At 38.7% G+C, this 20,254-nt stretch overlaps 1 protein-coding gene across 1 annotated transcript in view; it reads left to right on the top strand.

Moving 5' to 3' along the window:
* CRYBG3 (crystallin beta-gamma domain containing 3) overlaps positions 1-20,254 on the top strand; it is a 164,694-nt gene that overhangs the window by 79,667 nt on the left and 64,773 nt on the right. Inside the window, exons 4-6 of the mRNA XM_075197033.1 lie at positions 1,453-7,006; positions 12,721-12,768; positions 18,058-18,173. Of these exons, the coding sequence (XP_075053134.1) occupies positions 1,453-7,006; positions 12,721-12,768; positions 18,058-18,173 (5,718 nt within the window). The remainder of the gene's footprint in view (positions 1-1,452; positions 7,007-12,720; positions 12,769-18,057; positions 18,174-20,254) is intronic.

The following is a 20,254-nucleotide window of genomic DNA, read 5'->3' as shown; positions in this document are numbered from 1 at the left end:
GAGGTCACACAGTTCTGTCATTGTGATTAAATCAATAACATTACTAGTATGACTCAACTTTTCCAAAGAAAAGTTAATGGTTACTTTATTACAATATTGTGTGATGGGAAACTACCATGTATTCCTTGTTGTTGCCTTCAGCATATAGAATAAATCAAGAAAAATGTTAAATTGAATAAAATAAATAGAAAATTGTAACCAAATGTCCCTAGTGTGTATGACTAATTCTAGGTCTCTGGAAATTATCCCAACACAATATTTTGTGTGATATAAAAAGCCACGGAAGGTCCAGTGTTTTTATACAGGTCACAGAAGTCCGGGATGAAAGTAAGAGGTGCATTATTCCTTATAATACACAAGTTTTTCTAATGAACACTGAAGTTTTTACGTCGGAACACACTGATTATAAGTGACAAGCTGTTTATACATATATCATCATTAGGTGATAAATTGAGATACTTGTCTGCATTACGGAACATAAATGGAACCCCACAATCATTTCAGACATACTGTTGGCGGCACAGTGGCCTAGTGGTTAGGACTTCTGCCTCACAGCGCTGGGGTCATGAGTTCAATTCCCGACCATGGCCTTATCTGTGTGGAGTTTGTATGATCTCCCTGTGTTTGTGTGGGTTTCTTCCGGGTGCTCCGGTTTCCTGCCACACTCCAAAAACATACTGGTAGGTTAATTGACTGCTATCTAAATTGACCCTAGTCTCTGTCTGTGTGTGTGTTAGGGAAATTAGACTGTAAGCTCCAATGGGGCAGGGACTGATGTGAATGAATTCTCTGTACAGCGCTGTGGAATTAGTGGAACTATATAAATAACTGGTGATGATACTGTTAATAACACACCAAAAAATAAGGCAGAGGTATTTAAAAAAGTACAAAATTAGTGCTGCTCAGCTTAAAAAATATTTTTTGGACAAATTTGTGCTGCTGTGCTATTAAAGAAGCAAAAAACAAAATATTTTTGCCTTGCGCGATTGGCGGAACTGGACAGATAGTGGCTTAGCTTCTATCTTTCTATAGCTTATTCATATACCCAGACACCCCATTCATTTGCCCAGGTCATGCCCTTGAATCACCAAGACATTAATCATTTGCACTGACCATTAGGCCACATTCCTTTTGCCACTGGAAAAGCGGGACTGTTCTGAGAAAATTGGGCATTAGGGGGTATGTAATACTTATGGAATGTTTGTCCAGTACAATAATAATATGAATAAGAATAATAAGAGCTAATAATAATAATAATAATAAATAATGGTAAATTACTATTTAAGGGGCTTGAAATATTTAATTTCACATGGTAGAAAAATATTAATATATAAATCAAAATAGTATTTGCTTTGCTTTTTTTGTTCAGCACCTGATTAACACAATTTTGTTTTGTACATTTTTGTCAAACAATCCATCATGAGCATTTTTTAACAACCTATGTTTCCACAGGATCAATGGCTATAATAGCCTCAACGCACCAGCAATAACATATGGCACCTACCGAGGGTCCAGGAGAATCAGGAAGCTCCTCAAGAGGCGACCTGATGTAAATTCTCCTATTCCAGAGAAAGAAGAGACCAGCGAAAAAGAATCCAACTGTATTGAAGATGTTGACACAGAAAATTGTTGTATGCTGCATCAGTTGGTGAAAATGGAACCTGTCATAAGCACAAATTGTGAAGATGAGATCTCACCTTCAAAAATTAATATAAAAACGCAATCAAAAGCAGAAGACCTAGACCAAAATGTAGACATTAGAGAGAGCTCAAACACGTTAGAGGATTTACATCCAAATGCTAAGGGAAGCTCAATAACTTCAAAAGATCTAGAACCTCAAGCAAAGAAGAGCTCACAGATTTCAGAGAATCTGCAACCAAGTGCTGAGAATCGGTCAAATATTTTGGAGGATCTTCAACCAAGTTCTGAGGATGCTGTGGAGAGCTCAAACATTTTAGAGGCTCTACAATCAAATGCTAAGAAAAGTTCAAACAATTCAGAGGATCTAGAAACCAATGGTGATAAGAGCTCGGAGTATTCAGAAGATCTACCACCAAAAGCTGAGGAGAGTGCAAATAGTTCAGAAGCTCTACATACAAATTCTGAGAAGAGTTCGAGTATTTTAGATTATCTCCAACCAAGTACTGAAGGGAGCTCAAGCATTTTAGAGGATATAAAACCAAAGGAAAACTCAACAATTTCAGAGGATGTAGACAGCAATACTGATGAGTGCTCAAATATTTCAGAAGATTTACCACCAAACGCTGAGGAGAGTGCACATATTTCAAAGGATCTACAACCAACTGCTGAGAACAGCTCTACGATTTCAGAGGTTCTACATACAAATGCTGAGGAGACCTTAGGTATTTCAGAGGGTCTACAACCAAGTGCTCAGGGAAACTCAAGTATTTTACAGCGTATACAACCAAAGGAAAGCTCAAAGAAATCAGAGGATCTAGAAACCAACAATGATGAGAGCTCAAATATTTCAGAGGATCTACAACCAAATTCTGAGGAGAACAAAAGCACATTAGTGGATATGCAACCAAATACAGAGGAAAGCTTAAGGTTCTCAGGGTATGTACAACCAAATACAGAAGAAAGGTCAAAAACATTAGGGGAACTACAACCTAATGAAGAGGAAAGCTCAAAGATTTTAGAAAATCTAGATTTCAATAAAAGCACAAAGATTACAAATAATATACAACCAAAAACTGAAGAAAATTCTGCAGATATGCAGCCAAAGACAGTAGATATCACATACAATCTAGAGAGTACACAACCACTTTCAGAATATGGCTCAAAGCTTTCAAAGGATCTACAGACAAATCCCAAAGAGATCTCAAACATTCCTGACAATCTGCAGTCAAGTATTGAAGATATCATAAAAAATGCAGCTGATCTATTGCCAAAGACAGTGGAGAGCGTTAAAAAAAATGAAAACAGTTCATTCATATATAATGTACAATCAGATGCTGAAAAAAATCTAGATTGGACAGATCGGCAACCAAGACCACAGGAGAACACAGTAGCTCTTCATCCGAATACCAAGGGGAACTCAATTATTGGGGAAGACCTAAAAATAAATGGAGATGAGAACTTAAAACATCTGAATACAGTGTTAAATAAAAAGTTATCACAAGAACTTCAACCAAACTTAGAGGAAGTCCCAAAGGTATATTTAGATGTACAATTAAATGCTAGTTCAGAAATCCCAGAAAGTCTGCAACAAAAGGCAAATGATATGATCAAAGAACATCAAATAAATGCAAAAGTTATTCATAAGGTTCCAGAAGATCCCCAATTAAAGGCTGGAGAATTCACAAACTTTGAGCTACAACCAAAAATAAAAAATATCAAAACAGTTAGCGACAGTCTAAAAACTAATAAAGAGGAGAACACAAAGACTACAGAAGAGCAACAGGTTGCAGAGGAGCCTCAGGTAAAATCAGGGATAATCCCAAAGATTAATAAAGACCAGCAACTAAACATTGCAGTGGAACCAAATATTTCTGAAGATCTGAAAGCACAAGCAGTGGAACCCCCAAAGAGAAATGTAGCTCTGGAACCAACTACACAGGAGATATATCATAATTCTGATATATCAGTTGACAATTCAGAAAATGTAAAGAACAATTCAATATTTACTTTGCCTGCTTTGGAACTTGAGAAAACAAATCCATTCATCCATCTGGCAACCAACTCAATTTCTCTTCAGTCCCAGGCAGTCTCAACAAGTGAGGAACTAGGTGCTGACATGGAACTAGGTGTTGACATGATAACAGAAACCGACACCAGTCATAACTGTTTAGCTGATAAAAACAAAGTCGGTTTTGAAGAAATTGATGGGTCAGCCAGGAAATTTGATTTACAACCTTCTATCACTTTCGATCATTCTGATAATATGCCTCAGTCTATTTTAATTCATGACAGCTATCAGGATGTTTCAGATGTTGATGTCAATCCTGTGCCAGAAAATTATCTGAACAATATTTCATCTCTGGAAAAAAGCCATGGCACAGAAACTGGCAGGACTATTTCTTTCGATAATGGCATTGAGTGTCGATCATCATCTCCAACCATAACATCAGACTCTCCATTATCTCCCGCTGATTGCAGTAATGTAAGATGTGACAGCCCTCTACCTCTGTCAGATGCTGTTGATTCTGGAATCTTGTCATCACAAGCTTATACTCCAGAAGAACACATTCTATTTAAGACATTTCCTTCTGAAATATTCAACAAACATATATCATATCCTATTGCAGTTGACCAAGAGACCAATATAATTGGTGATATTGAGTCAAGTAGAGACAATATACAGAACACAGAGTTTTTGGCACCTAAACCTGATAATATAGCCGAAGTAAAAAGAATGCCAAAATTGAAAGAAAAACAAAGCATGGCACATGCAAGTAGCCTAGCTAAAGATGAACAAATATCAATTGCGGACAGTTGTGCAGGTAACTCAGGTATTGATGAATCCGGTGGACCTTCTGAACCACATAAACTAAAATCCAGCTTGAATTCAGAGGTTTATGTTGCTAAAGTGTCTGTGAAAACTGTAAACATTGAAGAAATAAAAATTTCTCCCTATGGTTTCCTATCAGAAGTAATAGCTGTAGGTAAACTTGAAAGTCCTACTTTTGAGAAAGAGTTAATATGTCTACCCAATTTGTCGCCCCCACCTACGAACACAGCAAATGATAATACATTTCAGGTACTTCAGTGTGCCAGAGAGGATAAAAACGTCACAAATAGTGAAATGTCCTTTTATAGAGAAAAAGATGTGACACCGAATAAAACCTTCAAGTATGAAAAAGACCCTAAAAATTGTTTCATGGAAATGGAAAATGATCTATCTGCGCATATTAACATGTTGCCAAATGACTATGTAAGTGACAGTATACAATATACTTTTATAGAAAAAGAACTAACAAATACAGGTAAATCATCAGATGTGTTAAAAGAAAATCTTAAAAATAACAATTTAACTGTCCGTGCCAGTGATGACATCATAAACGGTTCACTCAAGACATGTTCATCAGAGAGTGAATTAACAAATCAGTTGTTACTGTCTAGTGATTCACAGTGGGACATAGGAAGCTGTGATTCACTTTCAGAATCAAATCCAGACTCAGAAGTGACTCACAGAGAGCCAGGGAAGTTAAACGATGTACTGTTAAACTCAGCCTTGCAAGCTGATGTAAACATCACAGATGACATGCTTTCCTCAGGTTCTACAACTCCAAAAATGATCCTTCCAGACATAGATCATTCTGAGTCATCAAATGATTTATTTCAGCAAAAAGCCAATGAAATTGTTTTCACCGTATTGCATTCCACCATGGATGAGCTTCAAAACAGAAATAGAAAAAGCTTAATTAAGGGCAAGGATCCATTCGTGTCCATAGCGGAAGAAATAGTAAATGAAGTTATATCTTCTTCTAAACAGATGTTGTTTTCCAATCTTGTACAAAATGTTTTAAACAAAAGCATTGACACAGATGAGACAACTCAGCACGAAACGACTAACAATTTAAATCAGTCATTTACGGACAGTGAAAATGACCCAACTGAGGATACAGCAAACACAATCAAAACCGATTCTTTATTAGATATTAACAATGCGGTGCATCTCCCTTCTTGTGAAATAAATTCTAACATACTGGCAGCAACAGAAATGTTTCAGAATGCTACATCTAGCCAGACAGCTGACCCTTATTCTTTAAATGATTTGAATTCAAGTGTCACAGTAGACATGAGGGAAAATGCTGAGAATGTGACTAGAGAAAGCAATGTTCTCACAAAGAAAGAAGTTTTGGAGGAGCATTTAAATTGTTCTAGAAGCCCATGTGAAGCAGAAATAAACAATGTAGTGAATGTGCAAACTGACAGCTATCCTACCCTTGATATAAATATACGAGGAGATCTGGAGAATGAAAATCTTAAGTTTGACGGAGATAACAATGATTATTATAACAGACAAACTGAATGTTCATCCAAATCGTTTGAAACTGAAGGTTCAATGAATGAGTACTTTGCAAGTCATTTCTCTGAAGAAGCCAACAACACGTTTACATCAGGAACAAGTTCAGAATTCTCAGATCCCTTCCAGTTTTTTATACATAACAGTGAATATGTTGAAATAAGTGACAGTGATGATGAGTTTGCAGATGAGGACAAGGATTCTACTGACAACGGACAAGCCTCTGATCAAGACTTATTTTTGTCTGTGCCGTCAAGACGTGTAAGAATTTATCCCTTTGCTCTGTCTCCAATCTACGAGGACGATAGCTCTCATGAGGATGCCTTGTCCAACATCAGCTCCCCGAGACACAATGAGGGAGCGACTTCATGTGACAGTGGGTTCAACCATACGTCAATACTATCTCTGTTGCAGTCTGTATCGGAACGCTTGAAAGAAACTGACATGGGAGAAACCTCTTGTGAAGAAAGACTTTTAGCAGCATTTGTCAATGACCGGCCTAATGAAGATACATCAGAGACACTTGCTCCATACAAGACAAACCTTGATGACCAAGCAATACCTGAAGAGGAAAAAACATCAGGAGGAACAAAATCTTTATTCATTACTAAATCTTTCACGGAAAACAGGCCTAATCTAGGCCGCCAGTCTTTTCTTCTTCATTTGTCTTCACAATCTAATACGCTAGCAAAGTCCTCTGCAGAAACCACTTCCATTCCGGCTTCTGGGAGTGAAAAGTCACTGTCACTAACAAGTGAATCCAGTTCAAATTATAATACAGATCTTTCTCCAAGTACAGCTCCTATGAATGCAATTTCTCCATTACAGATGGTAACAGAACCTGCATTGTCCTTTCAAAAGTCTGATGTGGAGCCCAAGCCACGTCTGTCTACCCAAAGTGCTTTCTATCAGTATTTCAATGCTGCTCAAAACTCTTCAACCACTCCAGAAAATAAAGAAAATCAAGCTCAGGAAAAGCTGGAAGATGATCTTAAGAAAACAGAAGGACCACAAATGGTAAGAAGTGTATCTGCTGATGTCTGGAATGAATGTTGATTAAATTAGCGCAATATACTTATGTTTGTGGCATAAAAAACATTCACAATAAAAAATGCATTGAGATGATTTAGCGTATCCGTAATCAAAAAAATATACATGTCATAATAAAAATATACATGGTATATATCAGTGATCAAAACTGGAACAAAAGCAATAAACAGCTCCATGCTAATTAAATTAAAGACAAAGAGACCTGCTAGTGAGTGCTAAGATTTCTGTTAACTTGATTCATACTGTAACGAACGCCCAGCCTGTCTCAGATACAGCAATATGAACAGCTGGTCGCGACTGCCGTCACCTTAGTCACTTAGTAATGAATACACCTTTTCTGCCACCACAAAGGATTTACTATGGTGTCCTTACATTCACCAAAACCACTTATTAATGTTTCACACTTAAATCACATACACATATAGCATGAGCCTCCCTGGACTTCGTAAGTTCACAAAGAATCACGGAGAACACACTAGATTAAATGTTTCCAAGGCTTAGTTAAAAAAAGTTAATAACAAGACATACAATATATTGCACAAATAAGTTTCAGAAATAAAATTTGGCGTGTGTGAGTGAACACAATTGAGAAATATGGGACATTTCAGTCTTGATAGACCTCCTCATGAAAATGCACACTGTAATGTCTAAAGCAGAAGTTTTTAAACCCTTCTTACAGACTTTTCACCCCCACCTTAGGAATTACATTATCAATTAAGTCAGATTGATTCCCAAAATGACACAGAGCTTTCAAAGCAAATTATCTATCACTAAGATATATGTTGGCACCTCAAAGAATCTCTCACCTCTGCTCTGCTTGAGTGGCTAGATGGTTTACAACTTTGGGGCTTCAAACTGCTCCAAGATGATTATCTATCCCGGCCCTGGCAAGTTTCAAAAGACTCTTGGTCAATTGCACAGGTCACTTAGGTCAGTCAGCAAAGCATACTTTGAGAGGTTACATATAATAGTCACATTGTCATACATAAATTCAACAGAATATAACAGTCATTAGATATACTACATAATCATCACAAATACCTAATAACAGAATGTTGCTTTTATAAAATGGTTTGGCCAGTTTGATTAGATCAATTCTATATCTTATGTTGAGTAAGATTAGCATTGGAGCTTTTATATGATGACATCTGGCTGAATACTTATCATTCTTAAGTGTTTAGCCAGATGTGTTTGGACTGTATATGGTTAAGACACAAGTGCTTGTTAAGTCCCAACAGGAGTCAAAGGTAGAAGTTGGAATAACCTAAGTATTCAGAAAAAACTAGGTCAGCCTAAACTTTCCTTGCATCCAGCTCCCTGGGCCCCCCTTCATTTCTGCCATAACCACATTCAATGTCTCTGCCCTCAAATTACCACTAAATGAATAAGGAGCAGAGCTACAGTAAGCTAAAACAAGCTGGATGTGTGGAGTTTGCTTCCTAAGTAAGCTCACTAAATATATGTGCCCTCCATGGAGGTCATTTATGAAGGGCAAAATGGGCACTAAGCAATCACAGCTGTGTTGCGGTTGTGCGCCAGTGCGCCTCATTTTATAGAGCAGTACAGAATGCTGAAAGAGTAAAATAAAAAGAAACGGACACATGGTACGTGTCGGATTCTTTGAATTCTAGCCAGATAAACCATATGGTTGTAAATTTTCAATTAAATGACTCTCGAAAAATGATCATTACTCCAAATGGAAAATATATATTGTTTTCTTCTATCATTCCCTTGGTGTTGGGAAGAGGCAGGGCTCATAGCCCCTGTGAGGGGGGCAATCTGACTTTTGCACCTTCTTACCCCCATAGAGCCACCAGTCTGATGTTGGTTTTCACTGTAGTAGGGGACCCACTGCTCATGGTCTCCCTGTTGCAGTGGGGAAAACTCCTGGCTGTTCAACACTAGGGATGAGGAGGGGGAGTTGCAGCCCACTTGTACCGTTTTACACATGCATGAGATCTTGTTTATTATAGGCAAACCTTTTAATTATTAATTTATTTTTCCACTTTAAGTAGTGCCGTGAAGTCAGACCAATGCTGTAGTCAAGGGGGTAATTTAGATTTTTGATTTTTACATCATGTGGGGAGTAAAATGTGCAGCAATTTGGAATTTTTCAGCTAAGATTTGACCAAATTTCGCTGCATTGAATATCTGAGGCTTCCTGCACCCGAGTGGTGAGTGCGTTAGCAAATCCACTTCTCTGCTGAATGGCTTCCATTATAAGTCTAGGGGCTAGATTTACTAAACTGCGGGCTTGAAAAAGTGGAGATGTTGCCTATAGCAACCAATCAGATGCTAGCTTTCATTTATTTAGTGCGTTCTATAAAATAACAGTTAGAATCTGATTGGTTGCTATTGGCAACATCTCCACTTTTTCAAACCCGCCGTTTAGTAAATATACCCCTAGGTCTTTGATGGAGAAACGCATTTCTAGAAACACTCCGAGCAATGATATAAAATACTTCAAACAAGTTAAAGTGACGAATGTGATTCTTTAAAGTCCATAAAGGGTGGGAAACACACTTACCACACATTATAAACCACTATTATAGAAAATAACAGATTTATTTTAAAAATCGGGGGGAAAAAAAATAAAATTCAGTTATTTAGTGACTAAGTTTTACATGTTTTTGAATTAACTGCACTTTTTGATTATCCAGCATGCTGCTCCCCCTCATTAGCAGGGATATTCAAGGATCAACTGTATGCTGAAAATGTTAATTGAATGTAATGGAGGGGGATCAAGTGTTCCAGAACTGTGCAAAGCAATTACACAGCTATGCTTTGTGATTATACTCCCAGTAGTATCACACTCACTCTGTAATAAAAGTTGCCAGCAGGGAGTCTCTATTATAGTGGATTAGCAGAAAGACATCTGTTTTGGACATGATTTATAATTTAGTGATAAAACTCAGGAGAGCCATGTCATGGATTGTATGTCACCCAGTCTTGACAAAGCTTTATATAACTGATTTCCTTGCTGCTTTCAGCTGCTTGTTTCATAGAAATTAAATTCAGATATATTTCAGATAGGGTGTAGAAGACTTATTCAGTAGGCAATCCATGGCTCTATTTCTTTATATAAATACATTTATTTATATAAATGATTAATGTTAACATAGTAGACATATACATTAGCCTTATTGTACAATGCAAAATCTCAGGCAAACAAACTATGCAACTTAAAACAAGGGGGGTATAGGTATTGGGAGAGGGGGGGTGTAGGAGGTTTTGTGGATTGGTGTGGGCTTAGAGGAATCACCTGTACTGGAACCCGGGGTCTCTTGGAAGATGAAATAGAGGGATATGTTAGTTTATGTTATTGTTATTATTACTTAGAGTGAACGTCTAAGGTGCATTTTATAACATTAGTTGACTAGTTTTAGGTGGGTGGCTCTATATATGATTGGTACATGTCGGATCCTTTAAATTCTAGCAAGCTAAACTATATGGATGTAAATTCCGTATATCTGTCTTGGGTTGAGAATATGAGTTTTTCATAGTTATATAAAAATCTGTCTTATCAGCAATAGATCATCATCATCACCATTTATTTATATAGTGCCACTGATTCCGCAGCGCTGTACAGAGAACTCACTCACATCAGTCCCTGCCCCCTTGGACCTTATAGTCTAAATTCCCTAACATACACACAGAGAGAGAGAGAGAGAGAGACTAGGGTCAATTTTGATAAACTACTAGTATGTTTTTGGAGTGTGGGAGGAAACCGAAGCACCCGGTGGAAACCCACGCAAACATGGGAAGAACATACAAACTCCACACAGATAAGGCCATGGTCAGGAATTGAACTTATGACCCCAGCACTGTGAGGCAGAAGTGCTAACCACTTAGCCACCGTGCTGCCAGGGGGTTTGTCTGACCTCCAGTGGACTGCTATTACAGCCTTCACAACTGAGACTGGGATTTTAGTGTGCAATAAAAGGCAAAAGCCATGATCAAGTTGAAACCTCACCTCCTACGATTTTGGAGGTGATCTGTAAGACATTTTGCTGAAAGGGTAAAATTCGAGTATATTCCCACCAAATGTGTATCGGACTTCCCCTAGCTGCAGGTGGTCCTATATGCACGTAGAGCTTTGTAAGTTTCAGGAGAGACAGCAAACAAAAGTTCCTTTTTGTATTTTGTTTAACTTTAATAGTATTTTTATTGATTTTCTAAAAAAAAAAAAATTATTTACCTTATATGATGGCAGAGCTGGCTTTATATAGGTGTATTTGGATGGTCAATGCAGAATATGGGATAGCCGGTATAATGCACCTGTTGCATTGTTTTTTTTAAAACAAATAGAAAAATTAGATTTAATAATGCAGTAAGGAATATTATAATAACCTTCAATGGGTGGAGACTATGGTCACTTAGGTCAGTCAACAAAGCATACTTTGAGAGGTTACATAAAATAATCACATTGTCATACATGAATTCAACAGAAAAAAGCAATCAGTCATTAGATATACTACATAATCGTCACAGATACCTAATAACAGAATGTTGCTTTTATAAAATGGTTTGATCAGTTTGTATTAGATCAATTCTAAATCTTATGTTGAGTAAGATTAGCATTGGAGCTTTTATATGATTACATCTGGCTGAAAATTAGAATTTGCAAAACTTCTAAAAAGCAACAGTGGAGGTGTTGCCCCTAGCAATTAATCAGATTCTAGCTATCATTTATTTAGTGCATTCTAAAAAGCTAGACTCTGCAGTGTTCTCCCCAGAAAATTTTGCTAGTCAGATGGCATTAAGAAGCACCCAAGTGGGGGCAGTGTAATACTTTGCCATAATAATAAATAATGTTGGAGGTTATTGCCTACACCTGCCAGGACTGGTCAGACTGGTGGTCAGTGGTCTAACACACTGCTGGCTGTAGTGCTCACATGGTGCCTGTTGTAACACGAAAAACAATGGTTTATTCAATTATAATAAGACTCTGTTGGGTTCCAAGAGCCGGGTGGCAAGTAAAAAGAGCGGGGGGACAGTGCGGAAATAGGTGTTGGGGAGAACACAGATCTGGTTGGTTGCTTTGAGCAATACATCTAGTTTTCCTTTTTAAAAGGTTTGGGAGTCTGTAGCCAGTCTTTTTTTTTTTTAACTTTCTTTTAATTGATTTTTAATAAATTAAAATTCTGAAACTTAGTATGATAAAAGTAATGTTAAACAAAGTGCCTAAGGGGTATATTTACTAAACTGCGGGTTTGAAAAAGTGGAGATGTTGCCTATAGCAACCAATCAGATTGTAGCTGTCATTTTGTAGAATGCACTAAAATGACAGCTAGAATCTGATTGGTTGCTATAGGCAACATCTCCACTTTTTCAAACCTGCAGTTTAGTAAATCTAGCCCTAAATGTTAGGTTTCACATCATCATTTCCTATATGAGTACCTTAAATTAGGTTTTAAAATACTTTAAATGTTAGTATTTGCAATAACTTGTTCCCGCAATATTTTCTGGAAAATATTATAATTCACTTACTGTGATAGACATTGCCCACAATATTTTTAGAACATATGCAATATTTTATATTTGGCTGCTTGATTACAGTGTAAGTGTGATATGTTTTATGAGCATTCTGCTTCTACCTTCAGGAACTGCCCCAATGATATTGTAATATCATCATATCTTCATGTGGTGTTGAGCATTTTTGTCTATTTTTGTAATTTCAGGATGCAGCTGATTCAGACTCCTTAAAGTTTAACCCGAGGCCTGGAAAGGTAAATTTAGCATTTCCTAATATTCATTATTTATTTTTTGAGTACACTACTGAATTTTATAGAACTGAGATGAACTAGTGAATGTTTGATCAATACTCTGCAGTGTCATAAGAAATTAATGGAACTTTACGTACAGGATATATTTGTTTCTTACATTCATTTTTTCCTACATTCCATAAACATATTGGTAGGTTAATTTGCTTGTGGCAATATGGACCCTAGTGTGTGTTTGTGTCGTGGGGAGTTTAGACTGTAAGCTCCAAGGGGCAGGGACTGATGTGAGTGATTCAATATTCTCTGAAAAGCACTAATAATATGGAACCTCTGTATAAGTGAACCATAATAATAATAATGATAGTTTTTATGCTCCTGGCTTCAGGGACCACTGGGGGTCATAATCCGCTACAAGGGGAGGACATAAGCCATACTTGCCAACTGACTCCCGAAATTCGGGTCGGTCTCATGGACTCCCGGGAGAGCTGACAAGTCTCCCACATCCTGCAATTGCGTGGCTAAAATTTGCAGTGAATCGCGTCATTTTGGCTCCGCCCCCGCGCATTTTGCCGCGCCCCGCCCTCTAGACACGCCCCTCTCCGGGATACAACTTGCCAAAAGTAGGCAAGTATGACATAAGTACTTATAAACCTACAATAGAGCAGAAACCACTGATATTGATTCTTGTTTCCAGTAAATGTGCACATGTTTCATCAATGAAATGACAGTGACATTTTGATGCACCCCTTAGCAGTTATATCTTAATCAAGTGGGCATCTTACTGTGAATGGCACTGTCTTCAAGGGAATTGACTTTCTAAGTAAATTAACAAGTTGGAAAAAACATTACCAGTTGTGAACCACACCTATCTCTTTGTATGGTTAAACATTGCTTAGCATCGCTGCAGGGTTTATATTTAATACTTCCGTGTGCTCTAATGTCCCTACATTAATAGAACATGTCAAAGCAGTGATTCATCCTTCCTGATGACTAAGGTGCAAAATTCACATTAAAGATGAAATTCTCCTGCTGATACTTTAAAGATGGACTAAAGGTTTTATATTCAGAGCTGGACTTGCTCTACTAAATTTAGTTCATAGTTGCCAACATTGGCAGGTTAAGTTCCAAGAGGTCCGGGGGTCAGGTGGGTGTGTGGGGGCGGGGCTCGAAGAATCGTGCCGTTAGCCCCGCCCCCAAAGCTGTCACAACCTGTTTCGTCCAATAAAACAAGGGAACGGGGCCACAATGACACGGCCGTGACGCCGTTAAGCCCCGCCTCCTCCATTCACATCCCACCGCTGCCCGGGAATCGGGAGAATTGCCCTCTCTCCCGGGAACCCGGGAGACTGACCCAGATTTCGGGAGTCTCCCGGATATTCCGAGAGAGTTGGCAAGTATGATTTAGTTGCTCTCAAGACAACTGCCTCTAGTGCCTATGTCTCAGCCTAGCACTGAACATTACCCATCTGCCCCTTATACAATATATCCAGGGCCCTCCAGAGGGAAAATTGTACTCCAGGTATAGCAAAGGTTTTTAGGCCCCTGCGGGTACTAGAGCTGCATTTAATTTGCAGTTATACCAAGATTATTTTCAAACATAATGCAAATAGCATAAATGTCCTTCAACACATAGAAAGAGAGTGGTAGTAGGGGAATTATATAAAGCAAAATAGAATGTTATCTGTATGAAGTACACACTCATCCTTATTATGTGATACATACCATGGGCTAGATTTACTAAGCTGCGGGTTTGAAAAAGTGGAGATGTTGCCTATAGCAACCAATCAGATTCTAGCTGTCATTTTGTAGAAGGTGCTAAATAAATGAAAGCTAGAATCTGATTGGTTGCTATAGGGAGCATTGCCACTTTTTCAAAACCCGCAGCTTAATAAACCTAGCCCCATGTCTTCCTGATCCTGACTGAATTCTAAAAGAGGGATACTGAAGATTGGTCTGGGTGCATAATATAATATGGAGGGTTAGGTGTGGGTTTCGAGTGTGGCCTCACTACTGCATTGACTGACTAATGAAACTGGTGAGCAGAATAGTCATTACTACTAATTACCATAAACACTGCAGACCACTACATCATTGTACCCAAAGTATTTTAATTTACCTAATCTTACGTTATTGGATTTTTCTTGAGACTTTGCCTTTAACTGATATCATAGCTGTTTGTTTCACTGCCACACTGAATACTAATAGACCCTTTTCAATGTCAGGGGAGCCTCAAGTTCATTACAGAGCACCAACATAATTAACTTGTTCTGTTAAATACTCCTCATCAACAAATTAGTTTGTAAAACAAGCGAAGCTCATCTGAAAGTTCAAGAAGTCGCCTCTGTGATCTTTACCCAACATGGCAAATTAACATTTTATTAGTAAACTACAAAGGACGACGCTAACGTGCCACCGGCTGGTAATAAATAATCCTAATTTATTCCAGACTGATTTACCCTTTTCCACAATAGAAGGAAGGCATGAGGGTTTTGTAATGTTTCTGAGTCAATGTCAAGAAAGTTGATGCATAATAATAATGATGGATATGGTATAATCTTACATGCATGCCTACTTATACACCAAGCTAGTGTAGCCTCAGACAGATAATTGGAACTAAAAAATAATAGGGGTCTAGTGTTAACCAAGAGTTAATTTCTTATTCACTCATCAGTTATGGTAATTATCATCCCAACTGTCTTTATAGGGTTCCGTTGTCCTCGTAGAATCCTGAGATGTATCTCACTTCCTCTTTCCCCTCAAGCTGTCCTCTCGGCACGTTTCATCCCAACTACTCCACTCCCTCCCCCTTCCTCCCCAATGCTTGTCTGCACCTATAACACCTCTTCAATACTTATCTGCACCTGTTCCTCTCCACATGCACTTTTCCTTCCATCTTCACTGTTTTTAATACTGACACATCCTCCCTGCTACTTCTCTGTCTGTTGGGTTCCTTCAAGGTTCTGTTCTCAGCCCTCTACATTTCAATATTTATTCCTCTTTTGCTTTTCAATATTAAAACCATCTCTACAGATGACACACAAATTTCCATCTTTTTCCCTAACCTGTCTCTGTCTCATTTGTCCTGTGTGTCCTACTGCCCCTCTGCCATCTCCACCAGGATGTCCCACTTCTCAGCATGTCCAAAACAGAGCTCATTATATTTCCACCTCCCAGAGTCGCAAACCCTCCTGTAGTGTCCCTAACAGTTGACAGTATTACACTCTCCTACTTTATAAAGCCTGCTGCTACCCTCAGCTTCAGTCTACACATCCAGTTTCTTGCTCTGTCTTGTCTTCTCCTTCGTTACATAACCAGAATATGCACTTTTCTCACGCAGGGCATAACCAAAGCCCTTATCTATTTTCTCATAATCTCCCACTTTGACTACTACAACCTCCTGCTATCTGGCCTTTCCCTTACCCGTCTTTCCCCTCTACAAACTGTCCTAAAAGCTACAGCCAGGCTTATCTCCCTCTCTCATAGCTCCACATCTGCTAAACCACTTAATCCTTACACAGGCTCCCCAATGCCTCCAGAACTCAATTCATGCTACTCACACTCTCCTTCAAAGCCATCAACAACTCCTCTCCTTCATAAATCTCTGAACTTGCCATGATATACACTACCTCTCATCCTCATCACTCTCCCTGCCTCTCTGCCTCCCAGCCGTGTATCAATGGATATGATGACTCATGTCTCTTTAATAACCACCTCTCATTCCCAGCACCAATTTTCCCTTGCTGCTCCCCACTTACGGAGCTTCCACCCCGGCTGACCAGACTGTCCCCCAACAGTCAATCTTTCAAGTTCTCTCTCAAAACCCTCGTCTTCCACATAGGTTATCCTAACACGCCGGTTACTACACCTTTTTCATGCTCTATCAGTTACTATTTCCATCTACGCTGTAAGGTCTCATGTGCAGACCTCTCTCTACCCTCTGTTTCATGTCTGCATCTCCTTCGTCAACCTTGTATGTACTGGTTCTATTTTTATGTGTGACTTGTATTTTGTGTGAATTATAACTATTTTCCTGGTGCCGCATAATTTTGTGGTGCCTAATAAATAAATGATGATGATGATATCTCTCAAGAGCTCTTGGGCAATCAACCCTTCTGATATGGCTTGTAGCCCTTTTGAGTACTTTCAAGTCTCTCACTCTCATATGTTGCAGGGCAGGCAGACTAACCATTTCAGCAGGAGAGAAGTTCTTAATTATACTCTTCTTCTCAGTAAATTAGGAGATTTGTGGTGCTTAATGAATTTCCTGCCAACTTCCATTGACTATAGTATGCAAATGAGAGGGTATCACATAATCTATTTGTGTAAAAGATATGGGCGGCACAGTGCCTAAGTGGTTAGCACTTCTGCCTCACAGCACTGGGGTCATGAGTTCGATTCCCGACCATGGCCTTATCTGTGTGGAGTTTGTATGTTCTCCCTGTGTTTGCGTGGGTTTCCTCCGGGTGCTCTGGTTTCCTCCCACACTCCAAAAACATACTAGTAGTTTATCAAAATTGACCCGAGTCTCTCTCTCTCTCTCTGTGTGTGTATGTGTCTGTGTATGTTAGGGAATTTAGACTATAAGCTCCAATGGGGCAGGGACTGATGTGAATGAGTTCTTTGAACAGCGCTGCGGAATTAGTGGCGCTATATAAATAAATGATGATGATGAGATAAAGCACAAATAACGAGACAGATATAAAGACACCCAAGACAGCACCCAGCCATTCTGTCCTGTGCTACTAATATAGAGGAGAGGGCAGCACAGTGGCCTAATGGTTAACACTTCTGCCTCACAGCACTGAGGTCATGAGTTCGATTCCTGACCATGGCATTATCTGTGAGGAGTTTGTGTGTTACTACAGAGGTGATGGAGGGGGGATGTGTTACTACAAAGGTAAGAGAGACAAATGTGCTATTACAGAGGTAGGGGTGTTACTACAGATATGAAGGATGCCAAATGTGTTACTCGTCAGTCCACACACTTATGTCCCCAGGGGGACTTTTAACAATGTTGAGAGTTATGACATAGCTGTAAAAATGTTCCAATTTTCCTCTTGTAAATTCTACGTATTTTACATGTTAAAGCAAGTTACATTTTATTGCTGTCCCTTCCAACCAGTACTATCTCCCAACGCTCAGACCAGAAAAGGTTGTGCTCCCCTGGTCTAGACAAATCCTCATTTCATGTTTTACAGACACCACTGTGGTGTTATATGGAGAAGACAATGAGATGTGTGTCTGTTGGTGAAAGTACCCACATGTGACCTCTATGGCTTTATTAACTGTTTACAGGTGACCCTCTCGGACATGATAGATCTGGAGAACAAGATTGAACTAAAAGGTGACGTTCTTGATGCAACATCCTGGAAGTTTCCAAATGGAGTAAATATTCGTGTCATCAGAGGATGGTAAGAAATAAAATCAAACACATATTTTATATTTTATGGTCTTTTTATTTAATAATCGTAAACACATATTTTTTAAACATCATCAATCAATCAATTTTCCAGACAATTCATAGCTAGAACAGTTTCTAATATGTACTTAGTTTTTCTAAATTAATGTAACATTTTATTATAAGTGCTGTGACTTGCATTCACCCTTAGTGGAAAATACATCAGGTTATATACTTATCACACTGTAAAGCTGCTGTAATCCCTACCTATAAGCACCATTTTATTGTCTGCCTATTACTTCCCATCCCTCATGAAAACACAGAAGGTTTTCCCTGGATCCTGAGCTATAGGATCATGGGAAATAAAACATTTATAACAGGACAGGTAACTTATGATATCACAGCCATTATCAAAGTCATTTATCTTTTTAAACCCTCTTATATAAATATTACCCCAATGATGCCACGGAAACCATTGTAAAACTACATTTAAAAAATTCTGAGACAATCTTGTTTTTTTAAAAAGGCGACCAATTCATGTCACAGAAGCCATCATAAAGACACCTAACGAAAACTTAAGGCAAAGCTGAGGCTACATAGTTCCTTATCTAATAGAAGCTGTGACACCTAGGAAATTGTAACTTCTGTATGAAATACGTTACAAATCATTTGTAATTTTTGGAAAAGAAAATTCATATATTAATTGGATTATTTTCTTTAAGAGATGAAAAAAAGGTTTTTAAGGTGTGTTTGGATAGGGTGTAAGCACCTTAATGTACTCATGTCCTGCAAGTCCTGGGTTTTGAAGTGGGCGGGTATAGAACTACATAGGCAAACCGAGGGGGGGGGGGGGTTCTAGTGGCTGGAAACCCCCCTCCAAGGTTGGGACACTGTATAATTGAGGTGGCTGGACCCTGCTCCCGCTTAACACAGCTCTGCTTGAAAACCTATCAGTAGTGCACGCAGCATGGCACATGTATATTATGGGGATAGGAAGAGTTTGAGAACAGCCAAGCACTGTCAAAAATTATAGCCACGCCCCCATGCATGCTGGTCGCGCCCACTGGCGGCGTGGTGTGGAAACTCCCCTCTACAAATTATGCGTTTGCTCCTGAACTACCTGTAGCCAATCAGGACATTGTAATGTTCACTGCAGCAGGAGATAAATGTTCTGATGGGGGGCAGTGTTATGATGTGGTTATGATGTGGGGGGGGGGAGTGTACTCAAGCAGAATACCATAGATTGTGAGGTAGATAGTGGAAGGAACAGAGTTCCCTAATAACACAAAAAAGTGATGTGAGGCTCGTATCAAACTGGCGTAGGGAAACTATGGTGTCAAACTCACCTCTGTATAAAATAATCCAACCTGTTTACTCAGTTTTTACCACATTTTTGTGCTACTAAAGCACAATAGTGACCCTCGAATCTCTGCTTAGCCTCCTAATCCTCCCGTTGACATCCATGATCATTTTTACAAGCTTACTAAACATGAATTCTTCATATTAATGTAGATTCCATAAGAATAAAAGGAGAAGCATTGTAAGCAGCTTGATCATCCATTGTTGCTATGGTAACTAATGATTTCCAAAAAGTGAAATTGAAACACAAATTCTGCACTGTGCATGTCGGATAAATACGCTTTTACCATGCAAAAGTACCTAGCACAATAAGCTGCTGTCACCTGTGAAATATTTGGCTCTCCCCGTTGAGATGTTCTTTACTGCACTTAATAAGGGTGTTAAACATTAGTATTTATGGCTTGTCTTTAGAGTGACCACTTCATCTTTTTCTAATATTGCCTGGAATGTGTTTATTGCATGCAAGTATTTTGCAGAATTTATGGCTTTGCTTTCAAGAGGAAATTGCTTATTTCCAAAGTTGGCTGTGTTTACAAAAATAACAGCTTTGGAATAGAGGAGAGGAGAGAAACAGAGATATACAGAAAGACAGACCGTCTGTTCCCATGTGTAAGGAAAATAACAATACAACCAATAGAATCAACTGGTAGAATCCTTTGTGTAGTTATGTTTCTTAGTCAGCAGTATACAGCACTACTACAGGCGATAAGATGTACTGCACTCTACCTGTGCCTT

This window comes from Mixophyes fleayi, chromosome 2 (assembly GCF_038048845.1).
Source record: "Mixophyes fleayi isolate aMixFle1 chromosome 2, aMixFle1.hap1, whole genome shotgun sequence".
NCBI lineage: Eukaryota > Metazoa > Chordata > Amphibia > Anura > Limnodynastidae > Mixophyes > Mixophyes fleayi.
The sequence above is the reverse complement of the archived record's forward strand: the minus strand, read 5'-3'. Positions and strand labels throughout refer to the sequence as shown.